The sequence below is a fragment of the Bombyx mandarina genome, chromosome 05 (genome assembly GCF_030267445.1).
Source record: "Bombyx mandarina strain Sakado chromosome 05, ASM3026744v2".
NCBI lineage: Eukaryota > Metazoa > Arthropoda > Insecta > Lepidoptera > Bombycidae > Bombyx > Bombyx mandarina.
Genome location: NC_143212.1, coordinates 10,467,228 through 10,488,013, shown reverse-complemented (window position 1 = coordinate 10,488,013; position 20,786 = coordinate 10,467,228). Strand labels below are relative to the sequence as shown.

General features: G+C 58.4%; 4 protein-coding genes across 4 annotated transcripts; all 4 read left to right on the top strand.

Moving 5' to 3' along the window:
- Positions 1-956: 956 nt before the first annotated feature.
- Positions 957-4,381, top strand: LOC149502975 (uncharacterized). The gene is given in 2 exon segments (XM_089727700.1): positions 957-4,260; positions 4,263-4,381. Coding segments are annotated over 2 exon segments (2,631 nt in total). The 5' UTR covers positions 957-1,733; the 3' UTR covers positions 4,367-4,381.
- Positions 4,380-7,122, top strand: LOC149502974 (uncharacterized). The gene is made up of 2 exons (XM_089727501.1): positions 4,380-4,543; positions 4,578-7,122. Exons 1-2 carry the CDS (start codon positions 4,380-4,382, stop codon positions 7,120-7,122), a joined length of 2,709 nt encoding a protein of 902 aa, XP_089583627.1.
- Positions 7,123-13,051: 5,929 nt separating this feature from the next.
- LOC149502973 (uncharacterized) lies at positions 13,052-16,162 on the top strand. Its single transcript, XM_089727699.1, is given in 2 exon segments — positions 13,052-16,041; positions 16,044-16,162. Coding segments are annotated over 2 exon segments (2,631 nt in total). The 5' UTR covers positions 13,052-13,514; the 3' UTR covers positions 16,148-16,162.
- On the top strand, positions 16,161-18,903 carry LOC149502972 (uncharacterized). The gene is made up of 2 exons (XM_089727500.1): positions 16,161-16,324; positions 16,359-18,903. The coding sequence occupies exons 1-2, from the start codon at positions 16,161-16,163 to the stop codon at positions 18,901-18,903; spliced, it is 2,709 nt and encodes a 902-aa protein (XP_089583626.1).
- The last annotated feature ends 1,883 nt before the right edge of the window (positions 18,904-20,786 follow it).

The following is a 20,786-nucleotide window of genomic DNA, read 5'->3' as shown; positions in this document are numbered from 1 at the left end:
TCGCTGACGACTCGGCCTACTTCTCGTCCTCTCCGTTCCCCTCTGCAGCCATTATGAGGATGCAGAGGCTTTTGGATTTACTGCCCCAGTGGCTGGACCGTTGGAGAGTCGCGGTCAATGTGGGAAAGACCGCGGCCTTACTCTACGGTCCGGTCCGTATCAGAGTCGTCCCAAAGAAACTCAGCCTCCGAGGTGTGAATGTCGAGTTCAGGACCACGGTCCGGTATCTCGGATGCGACATCGACCGCTCCTTGAGCATGGTCGCGCACGTCAACCGAGTCATCGGTCAGACTCGCGCGGCCAGGTTCTTGTTGCGGCCGGTGCTTGCGTCCGGGCTTCCGACCAGGACCAGACTCGCCATTTACAAGACATACGTCCGTTCCCGCCTCACATACGCTGCTGAGGCCTGGTATCACCTGTTGTCGCCGTCCCAGCGATCTAGGTTGCAGGCCCAGCAGAGTCTTTCCCTCCGCATTATCGTCAAGGCCGGGCAGTACGTCAGAAATGACGTTATTGCCCGGGACCTAGGTGTGGAGTCGCTCGTGGAGTTTGTGACTAGGCTCGCCCGTAATATGTACGAGCGAGCCGAAAATGGGCCCCATGAGCATCTCCACAACATAGCCCCGCTGCACGCCAGACCACCGGATGGTACGGCGTTGCCGCGGGAGCTATTGGTACCCCCGACGATCATTCGGAGTTAAAGCTCCTCGCCGGCTGTGAGGCCGGGGAGGACCTATGAGCGCCCCTCTCGGAGCTGAGTTTCATCAGCCTCTAGTCCCACGCCTCTTGCCCGTTTGGCGGGTCTCCCGTATGGGGACCGCGGCTGCACCCTGTAGGTGCAGCCTCATTTCCATTAGGGGCTTTGACCCTACCCCCCACCCCCTTTTGGGATGGGGTGTTCATACCCGCTACAGTCCTCCCTCCCATCAAAATTGTAACAATGGGGAGAGGGGGGGGGAGGACTCTAGCGAGGAGTGCGGCTTGCTCTCTCCCCCATGCTAGGTTAGATTAGGTTATGTTAGGTTAAGTTAGATTAGGTTTAGGTTTAGGTGTGACGGCGCGCGCTGCCCCGGCACTCCACGGAGTGCAGGAACGGCGCGCTGCTGTCACTTAGATGTAAGTTAGATTAAGTTAGGTTTAGTTTAGGTTAAAAAAACCATGGTGGAGAGAAGCGGCCGCCCCCTGCTGACGACGAAGAAGTTAGAGAAGGAAGAAAGAAGAAAAAGCGATCCCACCCAACATCACAACTCCAAGCCTGCTTCACTCAGTCCTGCAGCGCACCACCCCTGCCTCGATAGGCGGGGAGTTATATGCCCGGGCAGAGGGGTTTCCCCGAGGCCTGCTCCGTGCCCCCGCAAGGGGGTACGACGACCCCGACTGCTGCAAATTCAGTTCGAGACAGCGAGCCGACGAGTCAAGACCTCTCCGGAAGAAGAGGAGAGAGCCAACCGAACAAGAAAAGACTCGCTCCTACGCCCTGCGCCGGTCAAGCCACGAGGACCGTGTGAACGCCATACTTGAAGCCTTCGTTATTTTCCTCGAACCAATCCCAGCACCCGTTCCGCGACAGCCACTGCGGCAATACTCGAGCCACCACGTTTCAACGAGTAAGAAGTCTAAAAATCACACGTGGTGGCCGAAATCTGAGCGGTGGCCGTCCGGAATATTGGTCCTTCGAGAGCCGGATTCATTTGGGGAAGACCGAAGAAAATCGAAATTTGAAGATAGAAGAAATGGTGCTCACACGGTCCGAGAAGATGAGGTCGTCGCGCCTTGACCGGCCCGGCAACGAAGCTGTCTCGGGCTCAACATCGCAAGACGCACAGCAACGAGCTGTGACGGCCGCGCCGCGTTCGGGAGTGACGCAGGGGCCGCCACCGTTGGCGGCAACCTCCTCCCAGTCAACCGCGCCGCGTTCGGGAGTGACGCAGGGACCGCCACCGATGGCGGCACCCTCCTCCCAAGTGGAAAAGTGTCCGGGAGTGCCGCGGGGCTCACAAGCGATGCCCCCCTCCCGCCATATATTGCCTACGCAATACTCGCCGGCGTCGCCAACGGGACCGAACAGCGGGGTCTGTCGTCGAGTGGTCAGACCTCCCAGCACCGCGACACCGGCAACAACTTCAGGCGACGCAGCAACGGAGAGCGTCGTATCCGCGAGCCAGAACAAGAAGCAGTCAGCGCTCACGGCCGATTCAATAGTACACGGGTCCCACATCACGGACGCCGCTGCCAAAATCTCGACGACAGAAGAAGGCTCCACACTCCGCGACGGGATGGCGCCACCAGTACGAGGATCTTCAAGAAAGTCGAGTCAACAGTCACAACGGCTGTTGCTTATGGCGCGCCTCAAAGAAGAGCATCTCCGCGCCAAGGAAGAACAAGCCCGACTCCAAGCAGAGCTCGTCGCCGCCCGCATCTCAACATTAGAAGCCGAAGCGCTCGTTGAAGAAGAGGAAGATGCGCGCACAACACTCACGGAGGACGAGAACGAGCAATCACAGCGCATCGATACATGGCTCAGTCAACAACGATCGATCGCGCTACACGGAGTCGAAGAAAGAGTAATGCAGCCAACACATGGATCACCAGCCACCATCGAGCAACCGCAACTGGAACTTCCCGCACCAATAGAACAGCTGAAGCTACCGGCCCCTGCCGCGGCACCAATTGCCGTACCTGTCGCACCGAAGAGCGACATCGCCGAACTAGCAGCTGCCATCGCGACGGCCGCCCGCCAAGCCAGGCCCGGACCATCGCATCGGTACTACGGGGAGCTTCCAGTGTACAGTGGATCGCACCAAGAATGGCTCTCCTTCAAGGTCGCCTACGCCGAATCAGCGGACAGCTTCAGCGCCGCAGAGAACACTGCGAGACTTCGGCGTACGTTAAGAGGAAGAGCAAGAGAAGCGGTCGAAAACTTGTTGCTGCATTACACCGAGCCCGCCGAGATCATGCGGACTCTAGAATCGCGCTTCGGACGTCCAGAAGCAATCGCCGCAACGGAGCTGGAACGACTGCGCGCGCTGCCACGCTGCACGGACACACCGAGGGACATCTGCGTATTCGCGAATAAGGTGAACAACGTCGTCGCCGCTCTGAGGGCCCTCGACCGCGTACATTATATGTACAACCCGGAGCTCACCAACATCACATCAGAGAAGCTGCCGTCCACTCTACGCCACCGCTGGTTCGAATTCTCAGCGACTCAACCGGCGGGAGAACCGGACCTCGTCAAGCTGTCGCGCTTCTTACAGCGCGAGGCGGACCTGTGCAGCCCATACGCACAGCCGGAACCTGAGACGAGAGTGGAGAACACCAGCGGTCGGCGGAAGATGGTGAACATGCCCCAGAGGACGCACACCACGCAAGCGAAGGAAGAGAGGAAATGCGCAGCATGTCAGAAGCCGGGGCACATCCCACAAGATTGTCCCGAATTCAAGAGAGCAGCCGTCAGCGAGCGCTGGGATACGGCGAAGCGCGAAAATTTGTGTTTCCGGTGCCTACGGTTCCGGTCCCGGGGACACGTATGCAAAAAGAAGAAGTGCGGCGTCGACAGCTGTGAACGCACGCACCACGAGCTGTTGCATAAGAAGTCAGCATGGCAGAAACCAGCAGAGAAGGAAGAGGCGGTCACCTCGACGTGGGCCGCAAGCAGAGCGACAGCCTACCTAAAGATGACGCCAATTACTGTTATCGGACCGGCGGGAGAAGCAGATACATGGGCCCTGCTGGACGACGGGTCAACGATCTCGCTGATTGACGAAGACTTCGCGAGACGAGTCGGCGCCAAAGGACCGATTGAACCCCTCTTCATCACTGCCATCGGAGACAACAAGATAGACGCAACACGCTCACGACGCGTCCCGCTGAAGTTATGCGGACGCACGGGGGAACCGCAAGAACTGAATCTACGGACAGTCAACGGCTTAAAATTAACACCACAGCGACTGAACGTCGAAGTCCTCGCGTCGTGCCATCACCTCACCGACCTCCGCCATCACTTCAAAACGAGCTACGCCTCGCCGAAGATACTGATCGGCCAAGACAACTGGCACCTGCTGGTGACGGAGGAGATGCGGACGGGACGACGCGATCAACCAGTGGCGTCTCGTACTCCGCTCGGGTGGGTCGTGCACGGAGCACACCCGGGAGGCAAGAGACAGCGCGTCAACTTCGTGGCACACGCGACGACGGCCGACGCGAACATGGACGAAGCCCTCAGGCACTACTTCGCGATCGAGGGACTCACCGTCGCCGCCAAGACACCGAAGAACGACCCAGACGAGCGCGCGCTGAAGATCCTGCGAGAGACCACTCAACAGCAACCCGACGGCCGCTACGAGACCGCACTGCTGTGGCGTGAGGAGGGCCTGAAGATGCCCAACAATTTTGAAGCCGCGCTGAATCGCCTGACGTCCGTAGAAAAGAAGCTGGAGAAGGATCCAAACTTAAAAGAGCGCTACAAACAACAAATGGACGCACTGGTAGCGAAAGGATACGCCGAAGTAACTCCGTCGACGGGTACGAAGAAGCGAACCCGGTACTTGCCACACTTCGGCGTGACACATCCCAAGAAGCAGGAGAAGCTTCGCATCGTGCACGACGCCGCTGCGAAAAATAGAAGGAAGAAGCCCAAACGACTTCCTGCTCACCGACCCGGACTTGCTGCAGTCGCTGCCCGGAGTGATGATACGCTTCAGGCAGCACGCCATCGCCGTCGCCGCGGACATCGCGGAGATGATCATACAGATAGGCGTCCGAAGCGAGGACCGCGACGCGCTCCGGTACTTGTGGAGGGAGGACCCTTCACGAGAACCTATAGAATACCGGATGAGGTTCATCATCTTCGGCGCGACAAGCTCACCCGCGGCCGCCATCTACGTGAAGAACCGACTGCAGTACCCGGACGCCGCCGACCTCAAGCTCCACACGTACGTGGACACGAGCAAGTACGCCCACGACGCCGCGTTGTACTGGCGCGTGGAGACGCCCGACAGGGAGATGAGGACCTCCCTAGCCAAAGCCCGAGTCGCAACCGTGAAGCCAACACCGATACTGCGTCTCGAGCTACAAGCCGCCGTGATGAGCAGCCGCATGGCCGCGGCCGTCACGGAAAAACATTATAGAAAACCAGACGCGAGAGTGTTCTGGACAGACAGCGCCACCGTACTGACCTGGCTACGAACGGGGTCGAGGTCGTATCGACCGTTCGTCGCTCACCGCATTGCAGCGATAGAAGAGAACAGCACTGCGGAGAAATGGCGCTGGGTCCCCACGAAGGAAAATGTCGCCGACGACGCCACTAGAGAACTACCCGTCGGCTTTGAAAGAAACCACCGCTGGTTCATAGGCCCGGAATACCTAAGACGGCATCCGGATGATTGGCCCGTACAACGAACTGCAAAAAGGGCAGAAGAGACGGGCGAAGAGAAGTGCGCAACGCTCGCCGTGAGCAGAGAGAGCCTCGGCGAAGCGATCCCGGACCCAAGACGCTTTTCGAAATGGGAAAAGTACCTGCGTGCAACGGGGCGAATACTGCAATTCGTCGACCTATGCCGCAGAAGTCGCGAGCGCACTTATTACAAGAGGACCAGACGGAACCCGCGCTCGGACCCGACGTGGGAGAGAAATAGAAAGAAGACGACTTCGAAGACCCCGCTGAACACACCGCGGACGCCAGAGCAAGCAGTCATTCAATGGAAGACTTTAGACGCCGACACGCTTCGACGCGCCGAGACGCTCATTTGGCGACAGAGCCAGCGGGCAGCCTTCGAGGAAGAGATTTTGACGCTCCAGCGAGGGAAACAAGTATCCCCAGCGAGCCGACTGCGAAACTTGTCCGTAACTTACGCGGACGGGATATTGAGAATAAACGGACGCATCGGCAACATTGAGGGAGCTGACGTCATCACCTCGCCTCTCGTGCTAGACGGATCCCGACGCGAAACGAGACTGATGATAGACTTCATCCATAGAAAGATGCACCACGCCGGAACCGAAGCTACGATCGCCGAGTGCCGACAGTTGTACTGGGTCTTACGCCTACGCCCAGTGACACGGAGCGTAATCCACAATTGCCTCCCGTGTCGTATCCGCAAGGACACACCACCGCGTCCAGCCACGGGCGATCACCCACCAAGCAGACTGGCACACCATCGGCGACCATTCACATACGTGGGCCTCGATTACTTCGGACCGTATCAAGTTACCACCGGCAGAAGCACCCAGAAGCACTACGTGGCCATCTTCACATGTCTCACTACGCGTGCGGTGCATTTAGAACCGGCAGCGAGCCTCAGCACGGACTCAGCGGTGATGGCACTCCGGCGCATGATCGCGCGCCGGGGAGCCCCGACGGAGATATGGAGCGACAACGGCACCAACTTACGAGGTGCCGACAAGGAGCTGCGCCAAGCATTGGAAAAGGCGACCGAGCATGAAGCGAGCTTAAAACTTATCCAGTGGCGCTTCATCCCACCGGGCGCGCCTTTCATGGGCGGCGCCTGGGAAAGAATGGTACGGGCAGTAAAGGCCGCGCTCTCGGCCACGGAACAGCCGAGGCACCCGACGCCCGAAATATTTCATACTCTGCAAGCAGAGGCAGAGTTCACCGTAAACAGCCGACCTCTCACCCACGTATCAGTGAGCGCCGACGATCCCGACCCTCTGACACCGAACCACTTCCTGCTGGGAGGCCCGGCGCGAGTCCCCGTGCCGGGCAAGTTTGACGACGCCGACCTCATAGGGCGCGCACACTGGCGCGCAGCTCAACGTCTGGCAGATGTGTTCTGGAGTCGCTGGCTCCGGGAGTACCTGCCCGACCTGCAGAACCGGCGGGAGCCCCACAGCCGCGGGCCCGCCCTGAAGATAGGCGACGTCGTAATAATAGCAGACGGAACGCTCCCACGGAACACCTGGCCACGTGGGATCATCCAGGAGGTTTACCCGGGGGCCGACGGCATCACACGAGTGGTCGACGTGCGCACCGCCGGCGGTATCCTGCGACGCCCGGCAAAGAAGATCGTCGTGCTGCCCACGATGTCCGCTGCTCACCAAGGAGGATGCAGCGACGTGAACGACGCTGCACGGCGGGAGGATGTTCGCGACGGACATGAATAAATGTAGAACAGATATTGTTCACGACGGACATAGATAGTTTTAAAAGTAGATAGAAAATAAAGTTATAGGTTGGCTGTAAAATAATAGAAAATGTCCGTAACAAATAAATGAATAGTGTGTTAAAACAAGTTAAAGAATAAATAGTTATAATAGAAAAATGTCCGTAAAATAGATAGTATGTGAAAAATGACTGTGAAATAAATAGAGAGAATAGAAATAGCTAAAACATAGAAATAAGTTAATATTGTAAATATTATTTTGTAAATAAAGATTGGTCCTCGTGGTCTTTAATTTGGCGTGGGAACGCAGGAGCGAGTCACAATACGGGCGAGCGCTAATGGAGCGACCAGGCAAACAATAGGCGAGCGAGGCGGCCGAGAGAACAATAGACGCCCACCGTGCTCGGACTCATAATAGCGCTGGACGAGTGCGCGTGGGCGACCATAAATAGAGGGCCTACCTCGCTGCAAATTCCGTCCCACAGGGGACGTCAAGCGATGGCGGGAATTTTCGGCCATCGCTCCCAACCTATCGGCCTGGAACCGGACTCCGGAAAGGACGATCGGCCCGGGCCTTCGGTCGCGGCCCAGGGGGTTCCGAGGATTCGTCCGGAGGAAGCTTCGTCTCCCCCTTTGACGGATCGCTCTGGGCCCCCTCGGCCGCGGAAGAAGGCCAGGTCCGAGTCCGACCGGAGTCCTTCCGAGGCTATAGACAAACGGCCACGTATTGGACCTTCGTCCAAATCTATTAACGAGGACGATGAGGACGAGGACACTGAGGAGACGTCCTCCTCCCATGAAACGTCCGACTCAGAATCCGAGACCGATTCAACCAAATCCTCTCATTCTTCCTCATCGAGGGCGAAGTCCCTTTCACCCCCCAAACCAACTCCCAAGCCAAGGAAGCGTACAGGGACGGCGGAAGTCTACGCAGACAAACAGCTGCGTACGCCTCCTCGGTCTCCTTCTCCTACCATCTCCCCGATCCTGACGGACAGGCCCAGGGGTGCCCCCACCACAGGCTGCACGGTGGGCAACCTGGAGTCAACCAGGTACATGGACCTAGAGCCAACAGTCTCCAACCCTCAACCCAACTCCATCCCCAATCCCTCCCCAGTGCCCTCGACTTCATACGCAACCATTGCAGCAACGCGGCCGGAGCCTACACTGCGCCCACAATTGAATGCCTCTGCCCCAACAAAATCGCGAGCCGGGGACGAGCCACGCCGCCATCCACCCATTATGGTGGAAACGCTCCCCAATTGGTCCCGCCACATGGCGGCCATCAGGGAGCGCTTAGGGCGGGCCCCCTCTGTGCGCCCTTACGGGTCAGGCTTCAGATTTCTGCCTGCGTCGGCAGAGGAGTATAGGGTGGTCCAAGCCTATCTCGCGGGAGCCTCCTCCGCTGACAGTGCCATTAAATGGTACTGTTACGCGTTGGAGGAGGATATTCCCGCGAGAGTGGCAATTCGAGGCCTACCTGCCGACACCGACGCGGCAGAAATCGTAGACTCTTTAAAGGAGTTAGGGTTTCCGGCTCGTTATGCTCGGTGTATACGGGCCAAGAGAGGGCGGCCGGGTTGCGTCTTTTACGTAACCCTGGACCACCTCTCCAAGGATGACCTCGCCCGTTTGTACGCAGTTGAAGAACTGCTGTACTTGCCGGGGGTGTCAGTTGAGGGATGGCGTCCAAGCCGAGGACCTGCGCAGTGTCATCGCTGCCAGGCCTTCGGACACGCCTCCAACAACTGCCACCGAGCGGTCCGCTGCGTGCGATGTGCGGGTGAGCACATCGTGGCGGACTGCCCGAGGCCAAGGGAGGGACCCTTCATCTGCGCCAACTGCGGGAAGGGCCACGCCGCTATTGACAAGCGGTGTGTGGTCTACCGCAGGAGGGCGCGGATGATGGGGGTCACTATTCCTCCCCCCGTACCGCCAGCGAGGCGCGCCGGTCAAGCCCCTACCCCTGCTCCACGTCCCGCACCAAGTCCATCTCGGAAGGGCAAAGGCAAGGGAAAGAGTTCACAAGCCCCCTTTTCCCTCCGGTTAATACTCAACCTGCCACCGTGGAGGCCAGCGCAACAGCGGCTACCCTGATGGCAGAGGCGAACCCTCAAAGACAGGCCATAAAGCCCCGCCCGGCCCCCCGTTCAATCAACAAGGCAGGGACTGATCTCCAACTCACTGTACTGACCAAATCTCAAAAAAAAAACAAAAAGAAAAAAATGAAAGCCAGAGAGAAGAAAAAAAAAGAAAAGGAAGAAGCAGCCGCCATGAGTGAAGGACAAGCTGCCCAGACGATCCAACCTCCATCTCCCATGGAGATAACAGTCACCGACCCTCCCCAGAACACGAATACTATGGGCGACTCGCAGCCCCCACTTCCTCCACGCCCGCAGCGGGAGAGGCGCAGAGGTCGGCAGGACACGCAGCCTGTCGGCTTCGCTGCCTGGCTCCTCTCCCTGTGGGAGAAACTGTCCGAGGTGATCTCCGGAGTAATCCGTGAGATCGCCTCGGGAGCCAGTCCCTTCGGGGCCTTGCTCGCGGGGTTCTACCGGATGTTAGCGCAGCTCAATGGCTAGCCAAGAGCTGCGCATCATCTACTGGAACCCCGACGGGATAGGGTCCCGGAGGCCGGAGCTCATCCGACTCGCCCAAGAGTATGACCCGCAGGTCATCCTCTTGGGCGAGACCAAACTCAAACCTCGACAAGATTTTAGGATGCCCAACTACTTCGTGTACCGACGGGACGAACTGACCTCCAACGGGCGCCCGTTCAGGGGCACTGCGGCGCTCGTCAGGAGGGACGTGGTGCACGAGGAGCTTGAGCTACTGACCTTCGCCTCTACCAGAACGGTCGGGGTGAGGGTCCACGTACTGGGGGCCGAATTGCGGATTTATGCCGCGTATCGACCCCCGGGTCCTGATTTTGTCGAGGACGATATTAGACGGGCCTTGAACCATGATCGCCATCCAGCCTTGGTGGTCGGGGACCTCAATGCGAAACATGTCGCTTGGGGCTCCCGAATCATCACGGCGCCCGGAAGGCGATTGTACGAGGATGCCGAAAGGGGGGACTACTGCGTGGTCGGCCCCAACGAACCCACCCACGTTCCAACGTTGGCCCGGTACCAACCGGACGTCTTGGACGTGTGTGTTCACAAGGGGCTACGGTGCCCTCTAGCGATAGAGGCACTGTACGACCTGAGTACCCCTCACCTACCGATCTTGGTCTCGGTGGGTTTGGGGCTCACTCGGGTCGCGACATCCCCTCTCAGGCCTAGGGTCGACTGGCAGTCCTTTACGGGACTGCTGGCCAACCAATCCTTGTTTCGAGACCCGTCTACCCCTGATGAGGTCGACACGGCGGCTTCCCGTCTCGTCGACACCATCAGGGGAGCCCTGGACCAAGCGACGACTCTGGTACCCAGCGGGGGGCCCAGAGTGGTACTCCCGGTGCACCTCAAGACGTTAATTCGTCGGAAGAGGGCACTGAGAAGGCTCTGGGTGACATCTAGGTGTCCCAGGATCAAGCGCGAGCTAAACCGACTTGAGGATGAGCTGGCGACTAAGATGCGGACTTTCCGGGGTGACTCCTGGGAGGGGGGACTGTTGGACGCGTCCGACGACCGTACGATGGCCCCCCTTCACCGCATCTGTCGCCGGCTTACCCACAAGCCTTCCCCCACTTGTCCCCTGGAGGATGAGGCGGGAAGACGGTGTTTTACACCGGTGGCTCGTGCCGAAGTCCTGGCCAACTCGCTGGAGGGGCAGTTCACTCCGAATGTCTCTGCACCCTCGATGGTTGCATTCCATCGGGAGGTGGCAGAGGGTGTAATCCAACTCCTCAAACCGGAATCGCCGGGAGTCGAGCTGGGAGATGACGATCTAGTCACTCCCAGCGAGGTGCGCCTCCTTATCAAGTTGATGAAGAGGCGCAAAGCCCCCGGCGAGGACGGTATTCCTCCCCTCGCCCTGCAAAACCTCCCACCCTCAATCGTGTCAGCAATGACACGATTGTTTAATTCCATTCTCCGGGTAGGACACTTCCCTGGAACTTGGAAATTGGGCAAGATTATCGTCTTGCCCAAACCCGGCAAGGACAGGAGAAAGCCCTCCAGTTACCGACCGATTACCTTGCTGTCGCACGTGGGCAAGTTGTTCGAGCGGCCGCTCCTGAGGAGAATATCGCCGTATATTCTCCTCAGGCCGGAGCAATTCGGCTTTAGAAGCGGCCACTCGACGACTCTGCAACTGACCCGTGTCCTGCATCACTTGGCGGACCGGCGTAACTCGGGCCAATACACGGTCGCAGTCCTTCTCGATATCGAGAAGGCCTTCGACCGTGTGTGGCACGAGGGATTGGTCCACAAGCTGCGGGACGCGGGCCTACCGCACACTCACGTGCGACTGCTCGGGTCGTATCTGGAGGGCAGAACCTTCTTTGTCGCGGTCGAGGGCGCTCGGTCTTCCGTGCGTCCCATTACGGCCGGAGTTCCTCAGGGTAGTGTCCTATCTCCTATCCTATACGCCCTCTACACCAATGACATCCCCACCCTGGAGGGTCACCTTCGAGCGTGGGAGGAGGACGTGAAGTTGGCCTTGTTCGCAGACGACTCGGCCTACTTCTCGTCCTCTCCGTTCCCCTCTGCAGCCATTATGAGAATGCAGAGGCTTTTGGATTTATTGCCCCAGTGGCTGGACCGTTGGAGAGTCGCGGTCAATGTGGGAAAGACCGCGGCCTTGCTCTACGGTCCGGTCCGTATCAGAGTCGTCCCCAAGAAACTCAGTCTCCGAGGTGTGAATGTCGAGTTCAGGACCATGGTCCGGTATCTCGGATGCGACATCGACCGCTCCTTGAGCATGGTCGCGCACGTCAACCGAGTCATCGGTCAGACTCGCGCGGCCAGGTTCTTGCTGCGGCCGGTACTTGCGTCGGGGCTTCCGACCAGGACCAAACTCGCCATTTACAAGACATACGTCCGTTCCCGCCTCACATACGCTGCTGAGGCCTGGTATCACCTGTTGTCGCCGTCCCAGCGATCTAGGTTGCAGGCCCAGCAGAGTCTTTCCCTCCGTACTATCGTCGGGGCCGGGCGGTACGTCAGAAATGACGTCATCGCCCGGGACCTAGGAGTGGAGTCGCTCAGGGAGTTCGTGACTAGGCTCGCTCGTAATATGTACGAGCGAGCTGAAAACGGCCCCCATGAGCATCTCCACAACATAGCCCCGCTGCACGCCAGACCACCTGATGGTACGGCGTTGCCGCGGGAGCTATTGGTACCCCCGACGATCGTTCGGAGATAAAGCTCCTCGCCGGCTGTGAGGCCGGGGAGGACCTATGAGCGCCCCTCTTGGAGCTGAGTTTCATCAGCCTCTAGGCCCACGTCTCTTGCCCGCTTGGCGGGTCCCCCATGTGGGGACCGCGGCTGCACCCCGAAGGTGAAGCCTTATTTTCATTAGGGGCTTAGACCCCACCCCCCACCCCCTTTTGGGATGGGGTATTTATACCCGCTACAGTCCTCCCTCCCATCAAAATTATAATAATGGGGAGAGGGGGGGAGGACTCTAGCGTGGAGTGCGGCTTAGCTCTCTCCCCCATATTAGGTTAGCTAGGTTATGTTAGGTTAAGTTAGATTAGGTTTAGGTTTAGTTGTGACGGCTCGCGCTGCCCCGGCACTCCACGGAGGGCAGGAGCGGCGCGCTGCCGTCACTTGTTCTAAGTTAGATTAAGCTAGGCTAGTTTAGATTACGCTAGGTTAAGATTGTATTGTAAGAGAGAAAAAAAAAAAAAAAAAAAAAAAAAAAAAAAAAAAAAAAAAAAAAAAAAAAAAAACATGGAGGAGAGCAGCGACCGCCCCCAAGAACGAAGACGAAGAAAGAAGAAGAGAAGTGTAGACGGAAGAGGAAAAGATAAATAAGAAAGACCAGCCAGCAGTGCATCACCCCTGCCTCATTAGGTAGGGAGATTCAGCCCGGGCAGAGGGGTTTCCCCGAGGCCCGCTCCGTGCCCCCGCAAAGGGATACGACGACCCTCCGTCTGCAAATTCAGTTCGAGACAGCGAGCCGACGAGTCAAGACCTCTCCGGAAGAAGAGGAGAGAGCCAACCGAACAAGAAAAGACTCGCTCCTACGCCCTGCGCCGGTCAAGCCACGAGGACCGTGTGAACGCCATACTTGAAGCCTTCGTTATTTTCCTCGAACCAATCCCAGCACCCGTTCCGCGACAGCCACTGCGGCAATACTCGAGCCACCACGTTTCAACGAGTAAGAAGTCTAAAAATCACACGTGGTGGCCGAAATCTGAGCGGTGGCCGTCCGGAATATTGGTCCTTCGAGAGCCGGATTCATTTGGGGAAGACCGAAGAAAATCGAAATTTGAAGATAGAAGAAATGGTGCTCACACGGTCCGAGAAGATGAGGTCGTCGCGCCTTGACCGGCCCGGCAACGAAGCTGTCTCGGGCTCAACATCGCAAGACGCACAGCAACGAGCTGTGACGGCCGCGCCGCGTTCGGGAGTGACGCAGGGGCCGCCACCGTTGGCGGCAACCTCCTCCCAGTCAACCGCGCCGCGTTCGGGAGTGACGCAGGGACCGCCACCGATGGCGGCACCCTCCTCCCAAGTGGAAAAGTGTCCGGGAGTGCCGCGGGGCTCACAAGCGATGCCCCCCTCCCGCCATATATTGCCTACGCAATACTCGCCGGCGTCGCCAACGGGACCGAACAGCGGGGTCTGTCGTCGAGTGGTCAGACCTCCCAGCACCGCGACACCGGCAACAACTTCAGGCGACGCAGCAACGGAGAGCGTCGTATCCGCGAGCCAGAACAAGAAGCAGTCAGCGCTCACGGCCGATTCAATAGTACACGGGTCCCACATCACGGACGCCGCTGCCAAAATCTCGACGACAGAAGAAGGCTCCACACTCCGCGACGGGATGGCGCCACCAGTACGAGGATCTTCAAGAAAGTCGAGTCAACAGTCACAACGGCTGTTGCTTATGGCGCGCCTCAAAGAAGAGCATCTCCGCGCCAAGGAAGAACAAGCCCGACTCCAAGCAGAGCTCGTCGCCGCCCGCATCTCAACATTAGAAGCCGAAGCGCTCGTTGAAGAAGAGGAAGATGCGCGCACAACACTCACGGAGGACGAGAACGAGCAATCACAGCGCATCGATACATGGCTCAGTCAACAACGATCGATCGCGCTACACGGAGTCGAAGAAAGAGTAATGCAGCCAACACATGGATCACCAGCCACCATCGAGCAACCGCAACTGGAACTTCCCGCACCAATAGAACAGCTGAAGCTACCGGCCCCTGCCGCGGCACCAATTGCCGTACCTGTCGCACCGAAGAGCGACATCGCCGAACTAGCAGCTGCCATCGCGACGGCCGCCCGCCAAGCCAGGCCCGGACCATCGCATCGGTACTACGGGGAGCTTCCAGTGTACAGTGGATCGCACCAAGAATGGCTCTCCTTCAAGGTCGCCTACGCCGAATCAGCGGACAGCTTCAGCGCCGCAGAGAACACTGCGAGACTTCGGCGTACGTTAAGAGGAAGAGCAAGAGAAGCGGTCGAAAACTTGTTGCTGCATTACACCGAGCCCGCCGAGATCATGCGGACTCTAGAATCGCGCTTCGGACGTCCAGAAGCAATCGCCGCAACGGAGCTGGAACGACTGCGCGCGCTGCCACGCTGCACGGACACACCGAGGGACATCTGCGTATTCGCGAATAAGGTGAACAACGTCGTCGCCGCTCTGAGGGCCCTCGACCGCGTACATTATATGTACAACCCGGAGCTCACCAACATCACATCAGAGAAGCTGCCGTCCACTCTACGCCACCGCTGGTTCGAATTCTCAGCGACTCAACCGGCGGGAGAACCGGACCTCGTCAAGCTGTCGCGCTTCTTACAGCGCGAGGCGGACCTGTGCAGCCCATACGCACAGCCGGAACCTGAGACGAGAGTGGAGAACACCAGCGGTCGGCGGAAGATGGTGAACATGCCCCAGAGGACGCACACCACGCAAGCGAAGGAAGAGAGGAAATGCGCAGCATGTCAGAAGCCGGGGCACATCCCACAAGATTGTCCCGAATTCAAGAGAGCAGCCGTCAGCGAGCGCTGGGATACGGCGAAGCGCGAAAATTTGTGTTTCCGGTGCCTACGGTTCCGGTCCCGGGGACACGTATGCAAAAAGAAGAAGTGCGGCGTCGACAGCTGTGAACGCACGCACCACGAGCTGTTGCATAAGAAGTCAGCATGGCAGAAACCAGCAGAGAAGGAAGAGGCGGTCACCTCGACGTGGGCCGCAAGCAGAGCGACAGCCTACCTAAAGATGACGCCAATTACTGTTATCGGACCGGCGGGAGAAGCAGATACATGGGCCCTGCTGGACGACGGGTCAACGATCTCGCTGATTGACGAAGACTTCGCGAGACGAGTCGGCGCCAAAGGACCGATTGAACCCCTCTTCATCACTGCCATCGGAGACAACAAGATAGACGCAACACGCTCACGACGCGTCCCGCTGAAGTTATGCGGACGCACGGGGGAACCGCAAGAACTGAATCTACGGACAGTCAACGGCTTAAAATTAACACCACAGCGACTGAACGTCGAAGTCCTCGCGTCGTGCCATCACCTCACCGACCTCCGCCATCACTTCAAAACGAGCTACGCCTCGCCGAAGATACTGATCGGCCAAGACAACTGGCACCTGCTGGTGACGGAGGAGATGCGGACGGGACGACGCGATCAACCAGTGGCGTCTCGTACTCCGCTCGGGTGGGTCGTGCACGGAGCACACCCGGGAGGCAAGAGACAGCGCGTCAACTTCGTGGCACACGCGACGACGGCCGACGCGAACATGGACGAAGCCCTCAGGCACTACTTCGCGATCGAGGGACTCACCGTCGCCGCCAAGACACCGAAGAACGACCCAGACGAGCGCGCGCTGAAGATCCTGCGAGAGACCACTCAACAGCAACCCGACGGCCGCTACGAGACCGCACTGCTGTGGCGTGAGGAGGGCCTGAAGATGCCCAACAATTTTGAAGCCGCGCTGAATCGCCTGACGTCCGTAGAAAAGAAGCTGGAGAAGGATCCAAACTTAAAAGAGCGCTACAAACAACAAATGGACGCACTGGTAGCGAAAGGATACGCCGAAGTAACTCCGTCGACGGGTACGAAGAAGCGAACCCGGTACTTGCCACACTTCGGCGTGACACATCCCAAGAAGCAGGAGAAGCTTCGCATCGTGCACGACGCCGCTGCGAAAAATAGAAGGAAGAAGCCCAAACGACTTCCTGCTCACCGACCCGGACTTGCTGCAGTCGCTGCCCGGAGTGATGATACGCTTCAGGCAGCACGCCATCGCCGTCGCCGCGGACATCGCGGAGATGATCATACAGATAGGCGTCCGAAGCGAGGACCGCGACGCGCTCCGGTACTTGTGGAGGGAGGACCCTTCACGAGAACCTATAGAATACCGGATGAGGTTCATCATCTTCGGCGCGACAAGCTCACCCGCGGCCGCCATCTACGTGAAGAACCGACTGCAGTACCCGGACGCCGCCGACCTCAAGCTCCACACGTACGTGGACACGAGCAAGTACGCCCACGACGCCGCGTTGTACTGGCGCGTGGAGACGCCCGACAGGGAGATGAGGACCTCCCTAGCCAAAGCCCGAGTCGCAACCGTGAAGCCAACACCGATACTGCGTCTCGAGCTACAAGCCGCCGTGATGAGCAGCCGCATGGCCGCGGCCGTCACGGAAAAACATTATAGAAAACCAGACGCGAGAGTGTTCTGGACAGACAGCGCCACCGTACTGACCTGGCTACGAACGGGGTCGAGGTCGTATCGACCGTTCGTCGCTCACCGCATTGCAGCGATAGAAGAGAACAGCACTGCGGAGAAATGGCGCTGGGTCCCCACGAAGGAAAATGTCGCCGACGACGCCACTAGAGAACTACCCGTCGGCTTTGAAAGAAACCACCGCTGGTTCATAGGCCCGGAATACCTAAGACGGCATCCGGATGATTGGCCCGTACAACGAACTGCAAAAAGGGCAGAAGAGACGGGCGAAGAGAAGTGCGCAACGCTCGCCGTGAGCAGAGAGAGCCTCGGCGAAGCGATCCCGGACCCAAGACGCTTTTCGAAATGGGAAAAGTACCTGCGTGCAACGGGGCGAATACTGCAATTCGTCGACCTATGCCGCAGAAGTCGCGAGCGCACTTATTACAAGAGGACCAGACGGAACCCGCGCTCGGACCCGACGTGGGAGAGAAATAGAAAGAAGACGACTTCGAAGACCCCGCTGAACACACCGCGGACGCCAGAGCAAGCAGTCATTCAATGGAAGACTTTAGACGCCGACACGCTTCGACGCGCCGAGACGCTCATTTGGCGACAGAGCCAGCGGGCAGCCTTCGAGGAAGAGATTTTGACGCTCCAGCGAGGGAAACAAGTATCCCCAGCGAGCCGACTGCGAAACTTGTCCGTAACTTACGCGGACGGGATATTGAGAATAAACGGACGCATCGGCAACATTGAGGGAGCTGACGTCATCACCTCGCCTCTCGTGCTAGACGGATCCCGACGCGAAACGAGACTGATGATAGACTTCATCCATAGAAAGATGCACCACGCCGGAACCGAAGCTACGATCGCCGAGTGCCGACAGTTGTACTGGGTCTTACGCCTACGCCCAGTGACACGGAGCGTAATCCACAATTGCCTCCCGTGTCGTATCCGCAAGGACACACCACCGCGTCCAGCCACGGGCGATCACCCACCAAGCAGACTGGCACACCATCGGCGACCATTCACATACGTGGGCCTCGATTACTTCGGACCGTATCAAGTTACCACCGGCAGAAGCACCCAGAAGCACTACGTGGCCATCTTCACATGTCTCACTACGCGTGCGGTGCATTTAGAACCGGCAGCGAGCCTCAGCACGGACTCAGCGGTGATGGCACTCCGGCGCATGATCGCGCGCCGGGGAGCCCCGACGGAGATATGGAGCGACAACGGCACCAACTTACGAGGTGCCGACAAGGAGCTGCGCCAAGCATTGGAAAAGGCGACCGAGCATGAAGCGAGCTTAAAACTTATCCAGTGGCGCTTCATCCCACCGGGCGCGCCTTTCATGGGCGGCGCCTGGGAAAGAATGGTACGGGCAGTAAAGGCCGCGCTCTCGGCCACGGAACAGCCGAGGCACCCGACGCCCGAAATATTTCATACTCTGCAAGCAGAGGCAGAGTTCACCGTAAACAGCCGACCTCTCACCCACGTATCAGTGAGCGCCGACGATCCCGACCCTCTGACACCGAACCACTTCCTGCTGGGAGGCCCGGCGCGAGTCCCCGTGCCGGGCAAGTTTGACGACGCCGACCTCATAGGGCGCGCACACTGGCGCGCAGCTCAACGTCTGGCAGATGTGTTCTGGAGTCGCTGGCTCCGGGAGTACCTGCCCGACCTGCAGAACCGGCGGGAGCCCCACAGCCGCGGGCCCGCCCTGAAGATAGGCGACGTCGTAATAATAGCAGACGGAACGCTCCCACGGAACACCTGGCCACGTGGGATCATCCAGGAGGTTTACCCGGGGGCCGACGGCATCACACGAGTGGTCGACGTGCGCACCGCCGGCGGTATCCTGCGACGCCCGGCAAAGAAGATCGTCGTGCTGCCCACGATGTCCGCTGCTCACCAAGGAGGATGCAGCGACGTGAACGACGCTGCACGGCGGGAGGATGTTCGCGACGGACATGAATAAATGTAGAACAGATATTGTTCACGACGGACATAGATAGTTTTAAAAGTAGATAGAAAATATAGTTATAGGTTGGCTGTAAAATAATAGAAAATGTCCGTAACAAATAAATGAATAGTGTGTTAAAACAAGTTAAAGAATAAATAGTTATAATAGAAAAATGTCCGTAAAATAGATAGTATGTGAAAAATGACTGTGAAATAAATAGAGAGAATAGAAATAGCTAAAACATAGAAATAAGTTAATATTGTAAATATTATTTTGTAAATAAAGATTGGTCCTCGTGGTCTTTAATTTGGCGTGGGAACGCAGGAGCGAGTCACAATACGGGCGAGCGCTAATGGAGCGACCAGGCAAACAATAGGCGAGCGAGGCGGCCGAGAGAACAATAGACGCCCACCGTGCTCGGACTCATAATAGCGCTGGACGAGTGCGCGTGGGCGACCATAAATAGAGGGCCTACCTCGCTGCAAATTCCGTCCCACAGGGGACGTCAAGCGATGGCGGGAATTTTCGGCCATCGCTCCCAACCTATCGGCCTGGAACCGGACTCCGGAAAGGACGATCGGCCCGGGCCTTCGGTCGCGGCCCAGGGGGTTCCGAGGATTCGTCCGGAGGAAGCTTCGTCTCCCCCTTTGACGGATCGCTCTGGGCCCCCTCGGCCGCGGAAGAAGGCCAGGTCCGAGTCCGACCGGAGTCCTTCCGAGGCTATAGACAAACGGCCACGTATTGGACCTTCGTCCAAATCTATTAACGAGGACGATGAGGACGAGGACACTGAGGAGACGTCCTCCTCCCATGAAACGTCCGACTCAGAATCCGAGACCGATTCAACCAAATCCTCTCATTCTTCCTCATCGAGGGCGAAGTCCCTTTCACCCCCCAAACCAACTCCCAAGCCAAGGAAGCGTACAGGGACGGCGGAAGTCTACGCAGACAAACAGCTGCGTACGCCTCCTCGGTCTCCTTCTCCTACCATCTCCCCGATCCTGACGGACAGGCCCAGGGGTGCCCCCACCACAGGCTGCACGGTGGGCAACCTGGAGTCAACCAGGTACATGGACCTAGAGCCAACAGTCTCCAACCCTCAACCCAACTCCATCCCCAATCCCTCCCCAGTGCCCTCGACTTCATACGCAACCATTGCAGCAACGCGACCGGAGCCTACACTGCGCCCACAATTGAATGCCTCTGCCCCAACAAAATCGCGAGCCGGGGACGAGCCACGCCGCCATCCACCCATTATGGTGGAAACGCTCCCCAATTGGTCCCGCCACATGGCGGCCATCAGGGAGCGCTTAGGGCGGGCCCCCTCTGTGCGCCCTTACGGGTCAGGCTTCAGATTTCTGCCTGCGTCGGCAGAGGAGTATAGGGTGGTCCAAGCCTATCTCGCGGGAGCCTCCTCCGCTGACAGTGCCATTAAATGGTACTGTTACGCGTTGGAGGAGGATATTCCCGCGAGAGTGGCAATTCGAGGCCTACCTGCCGACACCGACGCGGCAGAAATCGTAGACTCTTTAAAGGAGTTAGGGTTTCCGGCTCGTTATGCTCGGTGTATACGGGCCAAGAGAGGGCGGCCGGGTTGCGTCTTTTACGTAACCCTGGACCACCTCTCCAAGGATGACCTCGCCCGTTTGTACGCAGTTGAAGAACTGCTGTACTTGCCGGGGGTGTCAGTTGAGGGATGGCGTCCAAGCCGAGGACCTGCGCAGTGTCATCGCTGCCAGGCCTTCGGACACGCCTCCAACAACTGCCACCGAGCGGTCCGCTGCGTGCGATGTGCGGGTGAGCACATCGTGGCGGACTGCCCGAGGCCAAGGGAGGGACCCTTCATCTGCGCCAACTGCGGGAAGGGCCACGCCGCTATTGACAAGCGGTGTGTGGTC

Coding starts and splice junctions, on each gene's coding strand:
- LOC149502974 (XM_089727501.1), top strand. CDS start 4,380: ATGCCCAACAATTTTGAAGCCGCGCTGAATCGCCTGACGTCCGTAGAA. Junction 4,544..4,577: donor GGTACGAAGAAGCGAACCCG/GTACTTGCCACA, acceptor ACACATCCCAAG/AAGCAGGAGAAGCTTCGCAT.
- LOC149502972 (XM_089727500.1), top strand. CDS start 16,161: ATGCCCAACAATTTTGAAGCCGCGCTGAATCGCCTGACGTCCGTAGAA. Junction 16,325..16,358: donor GGTACGAAGAAGCGAACCCG/GTACTTGCCACA, acceptor ACACATCCCAAG/AAGCAGGAGAAGCTTCGCAT.